Below are 19198 nucleotides of genomic sequence, written 5' to 3'. Positions count from 1 at the left end.
CATGTATCTACTATTGTCATAAATACAATAAACAGAATAAATAATTATAATCAATGGTAAGAATCCTAACTCACAGATGAAAACTTGGTCATTTTCTATCAACAGGTACCTTGAAAAACTCTCCTCGGTTCCAGTCAATGGATCAAACAAACGACACTGTAGTTTTTGAGTTTCTGTTGGTGGGACTCTCTGGTTCCTGGAAAACTACAATTTTTCTCATATCCACTTTTTCTTTGCTCTATTTAAGCATCATCTTGGGAAATCTTTTTATTGTCTTTTTGGTAATTACTGATTCCCACTTACAGTCTCCGATGTACTTTCTTCTGGCCAACCTGTCCCTCATTGATGTAGGACTTTCTTCTACCACAGTTCCCAAGATGATCTCAGATCTTCTGAAAGAACACAGAGTAATTTCTTTCCACAGTTGTATGACTCAGGCCTGTTTTATCCACATTATGGGAGGAGGGGAGATGGTGCTACTGATAGCAATGGCATTTGACAGGTACACAGCCATCTGTAAGCCTCTACACTACTTGAGAATCATGAGCCCTAAAATATGTATTTTATTTGTACTCACTAGCTGGGTCACTGGTGTGCTCCATGCCCTGGCCCAGTTCTTCTTTGTTATAAACCTGCCTTTTTGTGGTCCTAACAAAGTAGACAGCTTTTACTGTGACTTTCCTCGGATTGTGCAACTAGCATGTGCTGATGGAGACAAGTTTGAGCTTGTTGTTGCTGCCAACAGTGGCTTCATAAGCATGGGGACATTCTTCCTGCTTCTCCTCTCCTATGTCTTCATTTTGGTCACCGTCTGGAAAAGGTCTTCAGGGGATTTGTCAAAGGCACTTGTCACTCTGTCAGCACACATCACTGTGGTTGTTCTTTTTTTTACTCCATGCATGTCTCTATGTTTGGCCTTTCTCCACATCATCGATTGACAAATACCTGTTTATTGTTGATTTTGCCATCACACCTGCCCTGAATCCTGTCATCTATACACTTAGGAACAAAGATATAATGGTAGCAATCAAAAGATTGTGCAAAGTGCCTGGTTATGACAAATATTGCTGACTAATCTGGTATGGGAACTCTAAAAGTGTATGTCCTAATATACATTGGAAAATTTCACTGAGGAACAGGCTCATTAACTTTGCCAATTGTACATGTCACCTACTTTACAACATATATCTCTTTCCACAAAACATTAATGCCTTACTTCTGTTCCTTTGAGAAATAAGAATACATCAGTATGTACTTCTTTTCAAAAAGCACTATGGATAGATAAATGTTGGTTTTTCCTACCTTTATGATAATCTGAAAACAACAAAGGACAGAATGTCATCCTATAATATTCAAAATTAGCTCCAATTTTTTGGGGTAAATAAATGTATAATCACAATAAATGGTTCCATATTTAAGTTTACTGTCTCAAATTATTTAGGCTACTTTGGTTGGATTGACTCAAAAAGTCAACAGAGTTTACATTTGAATATAAACAGCTTATTTAGAAGAGGTTTCATGGTCATCAATGAAAAATTAACGCATTAGTAGCTTCTACTAAAGTTGGCTATTTTGTTTCTGCAATTTAGAGTGGTTTCAATTGTAATATAATATATCCAGTGTGCTTTTTTATTTTGTTAATGCACATTATTTCTTTGATATATCCTATATGTTTCCTAAAAAATATTTTATGTGTACTTTAAAAAGCCTGGAAAAGTCACCAAGTAGGGTTGATGGTTAATACACTGAAAGCTAACCATCAAGTAAATTGACAATAATCATCTAAAGGTTATGTAACTTATAGAACTACAAGTCAAAATTTTCCACTTTAATTATGTGTTAGAGTAAAAATAGCTAAAGAAAGTTACTAATACAATAGCATGGTTTAACCCCAAGTGGAGAGGAAGAAACCTTAAATCTAAAAGGAATATAAAATGTGACTATAAAAGCCAATGTCATGATGACATAATGCCTTATTACTTATCAGATATTTATAACTTCTCAGATATGTATCAAAAATGATACACCATTTTAGGGTAAAAATTTGTAAAAAGTAATTCTTAGATTATTGGTACAAATAGAAACTTGTAAAGTCAATGTTGATATTAATCTAGAACATTTCAACATTCTAGAGATTAAAAAAAATATTATGTGTTTCATGATCAACATGCAAAGTGATTACTGTGTCGATATTTGTTGACTGAGGTTTCTGTCCCACCCAGTCCCCTAGCTGTTTAGTCCCAAGAAAATTGCACAGAGGTCTACATTAGTTTTAAACTGATTTTTAAAATGTTTACTAGGTAAAGGCATATATATGATACATGTGTGATGGATGAAATACTATTGCATATAAAACAAATAGGTGAATCACATTGTATGTGCTCTAAATCATATACAAAAATTTAAGCAGGTGAATAAAAAGTAAAATAATAGAGCTGTGGTCAACAATCATAGATCAGAGAAAAATAGATTTCTAAGTTCATAGTTATATGTGGTTAATAATTCTAGAAAATTAAAGCAGTGAATTAAAACAACAAATAATAAGTTGGTATTTAACTGTCAAAAATTTGAAGTCACCATGTTTCTTTTGTTAAATATGTTCTTTCACAATATCTGCAAAAGTTGATAAAGTCTGATGACAATATTTGGCCTCTTAGGTTCTTCCTACTTATATCCCCCCTTGCAAATACACAGGTGTCCCTTTCTGCATTTATATATTTTGTTTTACTTATTGATGCATTGGTATTAACCATGTCATCTTTGTGTCTATTTTTTTGTAACTATCTCCAATGAATTATGAGTTCATCAGTAAGTCACAACCAGAAAATATGTCCAGTCTTGCCCAAAACCATCAGGAGCTCACAATTCAGGAAGGAGGTTTAGGACTACATAGCCTACTCATGGATCTACAATTGACTATTATTACCTTCATGTCACAGTAGGCCCCATTGAAATTATAATTGCATTGGTGTCATGACAACAAAATAGCATTTGATATCACTTCTCACTTTTTCAGAGTTTTTTTTTTCTCCTGTCCTTTTCTTATTGTATGTGATCTGAGTTCAATCTCTAAAACCTACTCAGTAGAAGAAGAAACTAACTTCCACTAGTTGATCTTGGAGGTGGTTAAAATTAAGAAATTTTTAGTGTCTCAGAAGAGACTTCAAACTTTTAAACTCTGTTGAGATTGTAGAAGACTTTGGGACTAGAGATGGAATAAGTGTCTTTTGTAATATCATATTGTCAGATCATATAGAACCCAGGTATTGGAATATGGTGGTTTGAGTGAAAAATATCTACCATAGATAGTCTCACATATTTTAATGTTTGATCTGTAGTTAGTTGGACGATTCATAAAATATTGGAACATATGGCCTATTTGGAGGAGCTATATCACTAGAAGGAAGCTTTGCACTTTCAATGGCCAAGTCATTTCCACTTAACTTGCCCTCTCTTTCTCATAGTTATCAGTGACATGTGAGTTCTCAGGCACTGCTCCAGCATTATTTTGTCTGTCTATGGTCAAGCTTCCTGCCATAACAATGGACTCTAATGCTATCAAAGTGGAATCCCCCAAAATAGTTGTTTCCCATTACACATTGTATTAGTCATGGGTATTTTTGTTATGGCAGTAGAAGCAACTAAGAAAATTAGAATAGAATTGGAAAAGGTTGTGTTTTATCTAAGCATACCATATATCAGCTATATAGCCATATTTTATAAGTTCCATATTTGGTAAGAAAAACTTTCTATAGGAATTCCTACAGCCAGTAGCCTTTAAGCTACTCATCCACTTGAGTCTGGCCTCTTATACTGTAAATACCAAAGTAAAGCACATGGTAATTCTCTCTTCTGCCAGCCGGATTCAGTCACTGTTCCCCATTCGAGCAGAGGACTTTGATCTGTGAGATTACCCCTAAATAAATAACCTTTTATTATACTAAATTTTGAGCTAGTGTGAGATTTTTTTTTAGCATCTGTCTTCAAAAACTGATATTTCTAAATCAGGTACAATGAAAATTGACTTCTTATGGGTTATATATTTTATCTTGTGTTATGAAAAACCCATTTCCAAGTGCAATAATGTAGGCAGGTGAAACTCAAAGTAATCCATCAAAGAGTTCCAAAATGGGTTTATCTGATTAATAAAATATTTTGGGAGACCGAGAAAAACCACCTAAGTAAGCAATATAATTAAATAGTTAAGAGTGTGTCAGAGTATGCAAGAATTCCTCCAACAATCTGAAAAACAACATGATAACACCAGAATCCAGTAAATATACAATAGGAATACTTGAGCACCCTAATCTAGAAGAAGTAGAAGAAATAGACTTTAAACATAACATTATGAAAGTGATAGAGTCCCTTAAACAGGATGTGAAAACCTCCCTTAAAGAAATGGTAGAGAAGACAAACAAAAAGTTAGAAGAAATTAATAAATCCCTCAAAGATACCCTAGGAAACCAGGTAAAAACAATTAAACAGATAAAGGAAACAGTTCAAGACTTAAAAACTGAAATGGAGGCAACAAAGAAAATACAAACCAAGGGACGGCTGAATATGGAAAATCTGGGTAAACGAACAGGGACTACGGAGACAAGTATAACCAATAGAATACAAGAGATAGAAAAAAGAATCTCAGATGCTGAAGGCACCATCGAGAAACACACAGAACAAAAAAGGAATATTAAGAGCTACAAAGGAATAAGGTCAAGTAACAAATAAAGGTAAACCTATCAGAATTACACCTGACTTCTCTATGGAAACCATGAAAGCCAGAAGGTCTTAGATAGATGTACTGCAGAAGTTGAGAGACCATGGGTGCAAGCCCAGACTACTATACTCAACCAAGCTTTCGTTTACCACCAATGGAGAAAACAAGATATTCCAGGATAAAAACAAATTTAAACAATACATAGCCACAAATCCAGTCTTACAGAAAGTAATAGAAAGAAAATCACAACCCAAAGAACCCAACAGTGCCCACAATAACTCAGACACAATCTTATAGATACCAAAAAGCAAAATTTCAAAAAGTTAGCAATAAAGCAACGATAAATAACTACAAATTCTGAAATAATAACAATAAAATAAACTTGAAAGTGATTTTTGCCTACACTACTGAGAATTATTATTATTTCCCTAAAAGTATCTGTAGAAATGAAATATACTTGAAGGAATAAAATGTGATGATGGCCTTATCAAAAAGAATTGGAAAGAAAGATCTAAATAGAATTCACAAAGAAATCAAAGGGATGAAATATATGGTTGTTTGCTTGCTAGTTTTTTTCTTTCTTTTGAAATTTTATCGTGCATTTTATTCTAATCATGATTTTTCCGACCCAAACAACTCCCATAGCCTGCTCACATACCGACCAACACACTATTCACTCCTTTCTTTTCCTTTCCTTAGAAAAACAGACAAATACACCAAGAAAAATAAAGAAACCAAATATAAAACACCATAAAAGAAATGTAAAAAGAAACACATAAACGCATAGAAGAACACAAAATCAGGACCAATATTTTTCAAGCAAAATCCAGTAAGACAAAAATTATCCAGACAGAACAATATGAGAAAAACGTCTTTACAAATACCCTTCAGTTCATTTTTTGTTGGCCATCTACTAACAGACATTGGGCCTCCCTTACATGTGGTTAGTGTACTCAATGTGACTTCACTAGAGTAAATTAAATTTTTATTTGTAAGCAGAAATCCATAGGAGATCGATAGACCTGTGAGAACATCTCCCAACATTAAATCAAAAGAGTTTAGAGAAGCTGGGCTACTATTGGGACTCAATTGTTAGTCATTAACTTGAGCTACAATTCATATAGTTCCTTAGGTAAGACACACAGACACTGGCTATGAATTTATCATTGTAATAATTTTTATTCATCAAAATTCTATATAAGGTATCATTATTATTATCAAATTGGACAGTACAGATTAGGGAGGACGCATCTTCTTGACAATTTCAAGGTTAAAATGCTTCCAAGAAATAAACACATTATTTTATAGGCAATGGAGATCTCTCCACATCTACTCATGCTATGCTAGACACCAGATAAAGAAAGTTGCAGCAAACAAATAAAAAAAAAGGAGCAGAAGCAAGAGACATTCCAGGGTCTGCAGCCTCATGTTCTTGCCTAAACAAGATTGGTCCATCAGAAGATTCCCTTCTGGTGGACAAATATCTTGAACTTCAGCTGCCTCTCACTGCTCCTCTGGCATGACCTACATCATATTCCCTTGATGTTGTTAGGGTTGACATAAGCATTTCTGCTTTGATTCTCATAACTTTCATGTTTCTTTCGTAAAGAAAAGTAGGGGCACTTTCTATTGCTCATTAGTCCTGCTACATGGGTCGTAATCACTTTACATAAAAATCAAGAACCCATTCCCCATGGATATCTCTATAAAGCACTTTCACATCTAAGGCTCTGGGAAAATTAGAAAAAAAAGGCAGAAATATTGTAATAGCAAAGAATCAAGGACTTTGCTTTGAAATTGTGTCTCCTAGTAATATCAAAAACTACATTTAAAGTCTCACCACTAGGATTGTCCAAAGATGAACTGAACAAAGACTACAATAAACAATGTCAAAGTGGATGGGAAAAAGTCTATGAGACCTCAATCCTACACACACAAAACATTCCAGGCAACTGAGTAAAGCTGGTTTGAGAAAGCTGTAATCCATTCCCAGGGAGAACACACCAATTGGTTGCCTAGTGAACAAAAGTCAAAAACCATACATTCAAGTAGCATTACACAGACTGAGCAGATTCTATTTCAGATAATAAATGCATATATATGCACAAATGTATATGTATGCATAGATATGGATGCAATAAAAATTAAAGAAAAAAGAAATCAAGGAATTGAGGAATATGGAGAGTTATATATAAGGGTTTGGGGGTTATTACAATATAACAAAAATATACTAGAATATAGAACATAAAAATACTTTGGAGAAACAACTATAATACCAGATTTATTATATAAAAGATTAGAAGCATATTTGGGGTTTATAATTACTTTGTTTATAAAACTGCTTTTAATAAATAATAATGTTTCTCTATAGAACTACATATAGAGTTAAAAATAAAATAGCTTTTTAAAATTATGAAATAAAAACTATATTTAATGTAGTAGAATTATGTGATGAAAATTCAAAAGGAGATTTTAAATTATTTAAGCACACAGTTTCTATATAAAGTACCAATATGCAATTTTACCATAGATGTGTCTACTAAAATATAGTATTGTTCACCTTAAATATATAGAAATAAATGATTTTGAAAATGAATACCAAATTACACAATCTAAATAAGATTGCTTGCCTGACTGAAAGGTGTGTTAGTGATTGATCTTAAAATATCAAAAGAGAGTGAGAAAGAAAAAAACTGTCTCAGTTGGCATTTTCAGGTGTGGAGATAATTGTCTAAATGGATACATGAGCTAAAAAACTACAGATGTATTTTCTACCTTTTTCAAATAATTATTACATTTATTAACATGGTTACATGTGTCACAAATGCAAGCATATTTATATATGTACTTTCACACATGCAATAACATGTGTGTGGAGATTAGGAGACAGTTGAGGGAGTGGCTTCTAACCCTCCACCCTGTGGATCCGTATGATTAATTCATCACCAGGCTCTGCAACAAGTGACTTTAACTGCTATGGCATCTCAATGTCCCAAGTGATCCACCTTTTGAATTGTAAGTTGTCATAACACAAACAAAATATTAATTCATATTTACAAAATATTTCTAAAATTAAAGAATAAGTTTTCTTTATTATCTAGCTCTTAGAGTCGATTCAAGATGAGTTAGAGGCTAGGGATCCCTGAAGACTATGGAAGCTTTCCAATTTCATGGTCATATTTAATGTGCAGAATGGGAAACTTTCCAAGGCAGACATGACTTTTCTCAGTGTGTATAAACCACACTGAGGTGAAAAATTTCAGCAACATTGGCCATAAAAGGACAAAATGATGTAAGAGTATTCCAGGGAAAATTAAATGAACTATCATCCAAAAGAGAAGATTTGTGTCACAAATTGATTCAGATAGCCTGAGTACCTGGCGAATTGACTGTTGTACATTCAGTTTTCATCACAACTACTCACTTAAGGTTTGTTTGCTTGTTTGTTTGTTTTAGTAGGACATCTGTTAAATCCTTCATGAGTTTACATGAGTCTTGCATTTGTAGCTTTTAACTGTTGTGCTTGATGAAAAGTTTGTAGCTTTCCTTTCCAACTAGTTCTTGGAACATTGGGAATCATAAAGCTGTTTTATATGTTTACACCTAATGGTCTCAGGATAATCTTAAAAGTTCCAAGTCTCTCAACACAGAAAAACTTTGTACTCAGGAAACTAAACTTATTCTAATGTTATCTGAATACCATTAACATTTTAGACTCTCTGATTTTTCAAGATATAGGCAATACATTAGCAAAGTAGTTGTTAGAAATTACAATGACACAGATTAGAGGAATCATTATTCACTAAGAATTCACCAAATTAAAAAAGTGTGTGAAAACATCAATGTCCAATTCTCAACAAAATAAAATTAACTTTATATAATCCTGACCATTTTTGCTACTTCAGTTGATTATTCTAATTTTGTTATTGATAATTAAATAAAAAGTTCCTTGTTTTACAAATGTTATTAATTTTCTTAGACTCACAAAATTGAAATTTCTACTATTTATTTCATAATATAGAACTGATATTGGGAAATTGTGAGTCAGAGAGACCTCATTTGGTAGTACATTTTTACTATTGCATAGAACTGATTGACACAGGAAATCAATAAACATTACTATTACTAACATATATTGTTTCAAGTACTTAACAGGGAAATTGTAAAATATACCCTAACTTGTTAATGTTTTAACCTTTAAACTTCAAACCTAAAAGTAGTATGTAAAAGTATGGACATTAAAATTAAGAAAGAAAAGTCATGAGAAATAAAAGAAGGGAAAATGTCAAGGAAAGAAAGAAGTTTAGAAAATTGAAGAAATGAAATAGAAAGGTAGAGAAGCACAGAAAAAAGTTTGCATGAATAAAATATTGTTTGAAATCTCATCACTTACAGTTGAAAGTAAAATCCTTTAGTCCCACTAATACATGATTGTTCAGAGATACAGTCCAATGAATAAGAAAAACATAATGCTAAACACATTTTTAGCATGTGGATTGTCAATTAATTTGAGGAACCATTTTTCTCACAAATTTTAATAGGCTTTATTCAATTCTGTGTCTTCAGACAAAGTCAAAAATAGTCTTGTGCCTGGGAATTTTGTGTTTATATTTAAAATATGTCAGTGGTCTTTCTGTATTTTGACAGTCAAGTGAAGAGGCTTTAAATATGACTCAGATATTAATTGAAGAAAGTAACCTCTGATTCCATGTCAAAAGGATAGTTTTAACAATTGTGAAATGCAATAGGAATATTTGCTACTGATATGTTTAAATGATATACCCATTTACATACCTGGACATATTAACTTTCAGATGTGGAAAGCTTTTCCTACATTTAGGAAAATTCCTCGATTAGAAAGAATATACAAAAACAATTTATTTAAATATGACTTAATGCAATGCTAGGATATAATTTGTGTTCTTTCCTTCTTACTTTACTCTGAACATTAAGATATTGTTTCTATTTCAGGAATTCTTAAGCTCTGTCCCACTCAACCCCTTGGAGCACAGTGTACTAAATGGAAGAAGCAAACCACTCTGTGGTGTCTGAATTTATTTGCAGGGACTTTGTAACTCAAAGGAACTACAGATCTTCCTCCTGTTGCCATTTTCTACCCTCTATCTGATGACTGTGGTAGGCAACCTCTTTGTGGTGATATTAATCATCACTGATCATCATCTCCATTCTCCCTTGTACTTTCTGTTAGCCAATCTCTCGTTTACTGACTTCTGCCTATCCTCAGTTACTACACCCAAACTGATCACAGACCTTACAAAAGAAAATAAAACTATTTCCTTCGAGGGCTGCATGAGCCAGATTCTCTTTGTGCATATCTTTGTTGGGGGTGAGATGGTGCTTCTTATAACAATGGCCTATGACCGCTATGTGGCCATCTGCAGGCCACTCCACTACACCAGCATCATGGACAGACAGAAGTGCATCTGGCTGGTTGTGATATCATGGATCATTGGATTTGTGCATGGTGTTAGTCAACTGATTCTGATTTTGGAGCTACCTTTTTGTGGACCTAGAGTGATAGACAGCTTTTTCTGTGATATTCCTTTAGTGATAAAATTAATCTGCATGAATACTGATACTCTGGATATCGTGATGAATGCTGAGAGTGGTGTTATAGCAACAGCTTGTTTCATTTTCTTGCTGATATCTTATACTTACCTTCTATTAACTGTTCGGCTTCACTCTAAAGATGGCTCATTAAAAGGCTCATCAAAGGCACTCTCTACCTGCACCTCCCATATCATAGTAGTTGTGCTGTTCTTTGGTCCTGTCATTTTCATCTATCTGTGGCCAGTCAGCATCACGTGGGTGGATAAATTTCTTGCTGTATTTTACTCAGTCATCACACCTCTCCTGAATCCAGCTATTTATACACTGAGAAATAGAGATATTAAGAATGCCATAAAGAAGCTGATAAGTCACATGTGAGATTTTGAATAATTTTTAGACATCTTACATTATTAGAAAATTTATTGTATGCATACCATTTTACACAAATTTTAATGGAAATTGATTCATAAAATAACTTGTTTCTGTAGTCTATAACTTGTAATTAGTATATGGTTATGAAAATAACCATTATAAAAATATATTGAAAATTGTAATACTTATAGTTTTACCACTTAGAATGAACAATATTCCACACAATGTACTTACGTATATTGAATAGTAGAAGATGGAAAAGTTGCAAGAATAATTACATGTTATTGCACATTATGTGTCTTTCCAAAGTTGTGCAACATACTTTAATTAGATTGGTAGTAACAAAATACTCTTTGAATTACTTATCAATTTTGCCACCTTTTAAAATAACATTATACATCAATCTTAATTCTATCTTTGTAAAAGAACAGATTGAAGTTATTTGTGAAAATTGCTAGAAATCGAATTCTAAACAAATCTACATCATCATGATAACTGCCTCTTATTGGTATAATGTTTGACAGTTTTCAAGGCTTATTATTCATATGAATTCAGGATTTTTTTTACATTTTATTCCTTAGATAAAAAGGATAATCTGTTTATAATATTTGAATATACTTTCATCAGTTCACAAATTATTTGCATGATCACAATATTATAATATATGATGAAATAACATAACTGCCAAGGCCCATTCGATAAACATTATCTGCACTTGATAATATGCTATTCATAATAATTTATATTATTTAACATTTTCTGTAGTGTGTCATTTGCTGGATAAACTATATTATACATGTTGAGAATAACTTGAAATTTAGTTGATTTCTAAACAAATCTGAAAATTAGAACTTCTTGCATATCATACCAATGGTTCTTAAGTTTAGGGTTAAAATCAACCTATACGTATATTCTAATAAGTTAGGGGTTTTTATATCATATATTACCTAACAAACCCCAAAATATCTGTATCGTGTTTTCTCAAAATCATATGAAGCATTGGTCATATATGGCCGCAGACTTTGATGTATACATATGTACAGATTCTAGATTCTAGTTTCTTTTACAAAAAAAAGTAACTCTAGTATATATATATATATATATATATATATATATATATATATATCATCAATTTTGTCACCATATTTTAATTATATTCTTTGACAATGTCTGTGATAAGCTGATTATATCTGATACAGTCCCTGGCCTCTTATATCTCTCCTACACTTATCCCTGTTCCTCAGCCACACAAACCATAGGAGTTACTGTCTTTTTGTTCTTTTCTTCTTTAGAGGGTAAGTGTATTTTTATTACTTAAGTATAGTTACATTATCATAAGAGAACTTCCAAAGTTGAGTGGTTTGGGACAAGGAAATGATGACATGGACTGCAGTGGCTATTAGTGTTTTCAATTCGCTCAGTTTCTCTTCAGCTTCATTTAATCCCTTTGTATTCTTATTTTAACTACTTTATTAGCTTGTATTCATTGTAGAAGATCCTACTTTTTAGCAAGAAAGCTTTTGTCCACAAACACCATGCTCTTTCATCATACTCATCCCACACTGCCCTCTCTGCCCCTCCTCCCTGCTCCCCTTTGGTACCCCTCCTTACCCCAAATAGTACTACTTTTAATTTTATGTCTTTTTTAAATTTAGATTTTTAAAAATCTGTTTGTCTCTCAGAATCTGGTTTCTTTCACACAGCATGATGAGCTTTAGTTATATCAGCTTTTATGAAAACGATATTAATTTTGTTCTTTTTTTGGCTAAATAAAACTCTACTGTATATAAATTCACAATTCTTCATCCATCTTGGTTGATGACTAGGTTGATATTTTCTTATTCTTCATCACACCATTTAAGCCTTTTTCTTAAACTATTAACATTCAAGCTGTTAATAAAAGTTTGAATAAGAACAGGCTCATAGATTTGAAGGCTTGGTCACCAGAGAGTGGCATTATTTGAAAGGATTAGTGACTTTCAACATTCCTATATGTTTGTTTAGCTTTGTGATCCATAACTATCTAAGTGTCCATTGTTTGCAACTATCCCTGGTGTACTATGATCTCTTCAGCAGGTGGTCTCAACTGAAGAAAATGCCTGGCACTGTCCCAGAATCATCAGTAGCTCACAGTTCATCAAGGAGATGTAACAGTACATAGGTATTCTCTTATCTTTGATTGACTATTGAGGGAGCTTTGGTACCATGATTGCATTAACTATGCCAGGCCTACAAGATTGCATTTCACAGTTCTTGCATTCTTTCTGATCCCTTCCTCATTCTTTCTCAGGACTATTTTATAAGTCATGTTAAGTCTACAGACTTTACCTGCCCAAAGTCATATTATAGCAAGAGAAACACCTTAAGAATTCTTTGAAAAACTATACAATTAAACTATAAAATGACCTCTGATTGTCTGTATAGTTTCTAAGAATATAAATTTTACTTAAATTTTAACAATTATTTCAATGACATATCTTGTATGTAATGTGTGTTTCAAGAAGGGCAATGGAGGCCAGTAAGGTAGCTCTGCAGGTAAAAAAGTTTCCTGTCAAACCAGAGTTAAATCCCCTGAAACCTCCAGGGTGGAAGAAGAGTTTCCACTCCCGTGAGATTGCCTCTAACATCAACAAATAGCCCAATTCATGCACACACAAAATAAGTAAATAAATAAATGTTGACAGTAACCAACGCAGCAGGTCTGGTCCTAGCCATGTATGCTTAACAGCTTAAAGCAGTGATCAAAAAAAGAGAAGTATAAATACACAATTGAGACAGATTTGGAGAAAAATAAACTCCTATACGAGTCATGATATGTTTTAAAAATGTATGTAGGCTTAAGAAAAAAAGAAAATGGGTATAGGCAGTGACAGAAAAAATGTTCTAAAAGATAAAACAAGGTCTCTAAAGAGACATTAAGGTATTATAAAAGTGTACAGAAAGTCACAGATTAAAGGAATAAAGGTAATAAATATTATACAGTAGTAGAGTAAGAAATATAAGCCTTATTAACATGGCATATGCAAATATCACTTTTACTGTCTCTTTAAAGACTTTGTTACTAAAACTACATTTGAAAGCTAAACTGAATGCATGGAAAAAGAAAGTGGGGAGTCATCCAATGAGGAAACAAGGCATGTATGAAATGAGGTAATGCCACAGCCACGTGGCAATATATACATGAATAGAAATGGATTAATTTAAGTTGTAAGAGCTATCTATTTATACACCTGAGCCATTGGCCAAACAATGTTGTAATTATTATAGTTTCTGTGTGATTATTGAGGTCTGGGAAGCTAGGAAATAAAAGTTCAGTCTCCATTTACAGTAAGTTTTGTTTATAACCAAATAAATGCTACACACACACACACACACACACACAAACAAACACACACACCGTATTAGGCAATTAGTCGAAATCTCTAATAAAACAGCACTGGGATTTCTATCATATTAAAATGAGATAATGTAATAAATATAGTGTCATTTGCAGAATAGTTATTTTATAAAAGTGGTTTTACTATTTTAATGACCATTTTTAAATCTTTATATATTGTATTATTCAGAGTAATCATTTAAATGTTGTAAATGAACTCAATCTGTGTATCTGACGTCTGCAGTAAATTGAACACACATAAGAAAATATATGCCAGATGTATCATGCCAAGTGCTTCAGTTTGTGAAAAAATATTGGTGTTCACAGTTATTAAGAAATCCAGCTAGATATAATTAACATGTTAGTATAAAAGTATTAGTATGAAAATAACAGAAATCATTGTATCCTCTACTGGGTAGTTTTGTGCATCAATTTGAAATACACTGGAGCCATCAAAGGAAGGATCCTCAGTTGAGGAAATGTGTCATTGAAATTCAGCTGTAAGGCATTTTCTTATTTATTCATCAGTGGGGGTAGGCTCAGCCTGTGGTTTGTGGTGCCATCCTTGGTCTGCTTGTCCTGTGTTTTTATAAAAAGGTGGGCTGAGCAAGCCAAGCTAAACAAGCCAGTAAGCAGCTCCCATCCATGGCCTCTGTATCAGCCCCTGCTTCTGGGATTCTTCCCTGTTTTGTGTTCCTCTTCTGTCTGCCTTCAGTGATGAACAGCAATGCTAAGTGTAAGCCTAATGAACACTTTCCATCCAAACTTGCTCTTTGGTCATGGTGTTTCTTTCCAGCATAGAAACCCTAGCTATGTCACTATCTAAATAGGAGAACTCAAAAAATTAGGGGCTTGAGAAACATGAAGAAATCTTTGTGAATCAAACTGAAACAATATAATACACAAAAAACACAAATAATCTGTGTCAGAAAAACAAGTAATGTAATAAGCTTGTATCCACCTTTACTTACATAATTATCATGTGGTTCAGGGAGGCCTTGAACCTATGGTTTTCCTGACTCAGCATCTTGCATGCTAAATAAAAGCATAAGCTGCCTTACCTATTTAAACCTCATCTTATGTGATCTCCTGATCATTACACTTCAATTTTAACTGTTATTCAGTGGTCTCCACCTCTCATAAATGTAGCCAATAGGACATAGCACATGGATAAGTGAGGATACACAATGCTATTACTGATTATGATTTTGGTCATTTTTCTATCAACAATTGATTTTGAATCTGCTCCTCTGTTAAACACTACCCACTCCCAAATCAGATCCCTCAAGTTCCTGTCCTACCTGCCCCTGGTCTATCCAAGAGATCACTTCTATTTCCTGTTCTTTGGGAAATCCATGTATAGCCTTGTGGGTCTTCCTTGTTATCTCTCCTTTCAGAGTCTGAATTGTTACATGGTTATTCTTTTCTTTGCAGTTAACATACAATTATGAATGAGTTCATACTATGTTTTTTTTTATCCCAAGTTATCTCCTTCAGGATGACGTTTTCAAATTGCATCTATTTTTCTTCAAATTTCCTGATGTCATTATTTTTAACAAATGAAAGTTTGAATTGCATGCGCAGTTTAAAGTAAATTAGTTTTTTGAAATGGATGTAATGAGCAGTAGAGTTAATGAAATAGAATTCTGTGATCAAAAGTTGAAAGGAGATTTTAAATGATTTTAATGCACACAGTTTTTACATAAAGTACTAAGAAGCAATTTCACTATAGTTATATCATCAAAATATAATTATGTTCTTATTAATTATATGTAATGAAATTAATTTGAAAAAGGACAAATTGTACAATCTAAAATAAAATTATTTGCATGATTCATATATATGGTAAGGGTTTATAATAAAGTATCAGAAGAAAATGAGACATAAAAAAATGTCTGTTGGCATTTCCTAGTGTGGAGATAATTGTCTAAATGCATATGTATACTACAGATGTTTTTGCGCTTTTTGAAATAATAATCTCATTTCATAACGTGGGTGCATGTGTAATTAATGTAGTCATATACATACATACATACATACATACATACGTACGTACGTACGTACGTGTGTGTGTGTGTGTGACTTATACCACTAAAACTACATCTGTGTGGAGATCAGAACTCAGCTCAGTGAGTGGATTCTATCTCTCCATCTTGTTGATCCCAAAGTTTAGATTGGGTCATCAGGCTTGGCAACAAGTGACTTTAACTGCTACATTCAGCATTTCAATGTCCCATGTATTCATCTTTTTAAGTTGTCATAACACATGCAAAATATTAACTCATATTTTCAAAAATATTTATAAAATTAAGGGAACAATTCCTCTTTATTATTCAACTCTCGTATGCAAATCAAGGAAAGCTGGAAGCTAGGGATTCCCCAAAGACTATGAAATCAAAAGGCTTTCCAACTTGAAGGTATTATTTAATGTGGAGAATGGGAAACTTTCCAAGGCAGATATGGCTCTTGACAGTGTATATAAGCCACAGAATTGAAACATCTCAGCAACTCTGGTTATGGCAGAAACAATAATTTAAGAGTTTCAGATTCCTGGGAAAATCAGAGGAAACATCATCCAAAAGGGAAGATCTGTTTTATAAGGTGATTCTTTTACTGTGTATGCATCACAAACTGATTGTTGTACTTTGATTTTTATTGCAACTACCCATTTAAAGTTTATTTGTTTGTTTTAAATACTGTATGATTTTACAGTATTTTCTGCATTCATGTTTTTTAACAGTTGTGAGTGACAAAAATATTGTAGTTTCCCCTTCCAACTAGAGCTTGAGGCATTTGGAAACATAATGCAGTTTTATATGCTCACATCTAAAGTTTTCTTAGGATAACTTTAATATTATGTGATTATCTTTTGATTTTTGGGTTCTCTATTTCTCAGGATGAAAAAAACAATAGGGAAGTAGTTATTAAAAAATAGAGGGGGATGAGAAGGACAATGATTAGAAAAATCATATTTCACTAGGAATTCACTGAATTAAAAAAGATATGTGAAAATGTCATTGATAGTCAAAGAGTTAAGTATGCTCAAATTTGAATACAATAAAATTAATTATATGTAAGCCTGACCATTGTTGCTTTTTAAATTGACCATTTTTACTTATTTGTACTTGTATTAAAATAGTAAATTATCTTGTTAGAAATGTCATTGATTTTCTTTAACCTCTCAAAATAAAATCTTTTATGATATATTTCATAATCTGAAACTGATATTTGGGATTTGGAAACAGAGAGATCTCAATTAGCACTAGTTTTAATCTACACATACATATTGTATATATATGAAAATCCAAACATATTGTTATTACTATTATATTTCAAGTACTAGTAAGGAAATTAAAAAATCCCCCAGATTATTGACATATTAATCTTCTAATTTCAAACCTAAATTTAGTAGGAAAACTGAATATATTAAGAAAGAAAACTCAAGAGAAATAAATAAAGGGAGAGAGTTAAGGAAGGAAGAAAGGAAAAAAAGAAATGAAACAGAAAGTTAAAGAGGCAGAGAAAGCAGCTTCCATCAATAAATTATTCAAATTATCTTATAAAATCTCACCATTTCTAGTTGAAAGTCTGTAAATATATGACAATAAATAACATCCCTCAGATATAGTAATGCATTATTGTTTAGAGATAAACTGCAATGCATAAGTCCAAAGAGTATGGAAAGACAATGCTAAAAACGTATTCTTGGCATGTAATTTCTCAGTTTATTTGATGAACCATTTGTATCACACATTAAATAGAATTTATTTGATTACATCTCTTCAAACATAATCATGAATAGATTGGTGCCTTGAAATTTTGTGTTTATGTGTAAAATATGTCAATGGGTTTTCATTCTGCTATTTTTAGAGTCAAGAGGCTGTACATACAGATTAGATATTTGTTGAATAAAATTATCTCTGAACCCATTCCAAAAATTTAGATTTAAGGCAAAGAAAATGTAAAATGAGTAACAGTTACTAATATTTTTTTTAAAAATACATATTCATTTGAATACCTATACAGATTATTTTTCTCATGTGTAATGTTTTTTTTAATTTAGGAAAATTTCCCAATTAGAAAGAATATATAAACTCAAGGAAGCTATTTTAAATTTGGCTGGGTACAATGCTAAAATACAATATATATTCTTCTTAATTGATTCTGAACATAAAGTTATTGTTTCTGTTTCAGAAATTCTTAATTAGGCTCTGTCTCTCTCAACAATTTGGAGCCCAGTGTACTAAATGGAAGAAACAAATCAGTCTGTGGTGACTGAGTTTATTTTTCAGGGACTTTGCACCTCAAGGGAATTGCAGATTTTGCTCCTGTTGCCATTTTCCATCCTCTACCTAATGATTATGGTAGGCAACCTCTTTGTGGTGATATTAATCATCATTGATCATCATCTCCATTCTCCTATGTATTATTTGTTGGCCAATCTTTCATTTATTGACTTCTGCCTTTCATCAGTTACTACCCCCAAAATGATCACAGACCTCACAAAAGAAAATAAAACCATTTCCTTTGGGGGCTGCATGAGCCAGATCCTCTTTGCACATTGCTTTGCAGGGGGTGAGATGGTTCTTCTTGTAACAATGGCCTATGACCGCTATGTGGCCATCTGCAGGCCACTCCACTACACTAGCATCATGGACAGACAGAAGTGCATCTGGCTTGTTTTAATATCATGGATCACTGGATTTGTGCATGGCATTAGTCAACTGATTCTGATTTTGGAGCTTCCTTTTTGTGGACCTAGAGTGATAGACAGCTTTTTCTGTGATATTCCTTTAGTGATGAAATTAGCCTGCATGAATACTGATACTCTGAGAATCATAATAAATATCGACAGTGATGTTTTAGCAATGACTTGTTTCATTTTCTTGCTGATTTCTTACACTTATATTCTACTAACTGTTCAGATTCATTCTAAAGATGGTTCATCAAAGGCACTCTCTACCTGCACCTCCCATATCATAGTGGTTGTACTATTCTATGGTCCTATCATTTTTAACTATCTGTGGCCAGTCAGCATCATGTGGGTGGATAAGTTTCTTGCTGTATTTTACTCAGTCATCACACCTCTCCTGAATCCAGCCATCTATACACTGAGAAATAGAGAAATTAAGAATGCCATAAAGAAGTTGATAAGTCACAGGTGA

The 19198-nt window shown here is 32.8% G+C and overlaps 1 protein-coding gene and 2 pseudogenes across 1 annotated transcript; all 3 read left to right on the top strand.

Annotated features, from left to right (window-relative positions):
- Window positions 1-137: 137 nt before the first annotated feature.
- LOC142844309 (olfactory receptor 4F21-like) lies at window positions 138-1071 on the top strand (annotated as a pseudogene).
- An 8663-nt stretch (window positions 1072-9734) lies between these two features.
- On the top strand, window positions 9735-10663 carry LOC142845012 (olfactory receptor 4K3-like; annotated as a pseudogene).
- Window positions 10664-18280: 7617 nt separating this feature from the next.
- LOC142845011 (olfactory receptor 4K15-like) lies at window positions 18281-19198 on the top strand. The gene has a single exon (XM_075963777.1). The coding sequence runs from the start codon at window positions 18281-18283 to the stop codon at window positions 19196-19198; it is 918 nt and encodes a 305-aa protein (XP_075819892.1).

This window comes from Microtus pennsylvanicus, chromosome 2, assembly GCF_037038515.1.
Source record: "Microtus pennsylvanicus isolate mMicPen1 chromosome 2, mMicPen1.hap1, whole genome shotgun sequence".
NCBI classification, from domain to species: domain Eukaryota; kingdom Metazoa; phylum Chordata; class Mammalia; order Rodentia; family Cricetidae; genus Microtus; species Microtus pennsylvanicus.
The sequence above is the reverse complement of the archived record's forward strand: the minus strand, read 5'-3'. Positions and strand labels throughout refer to the sequence as shown.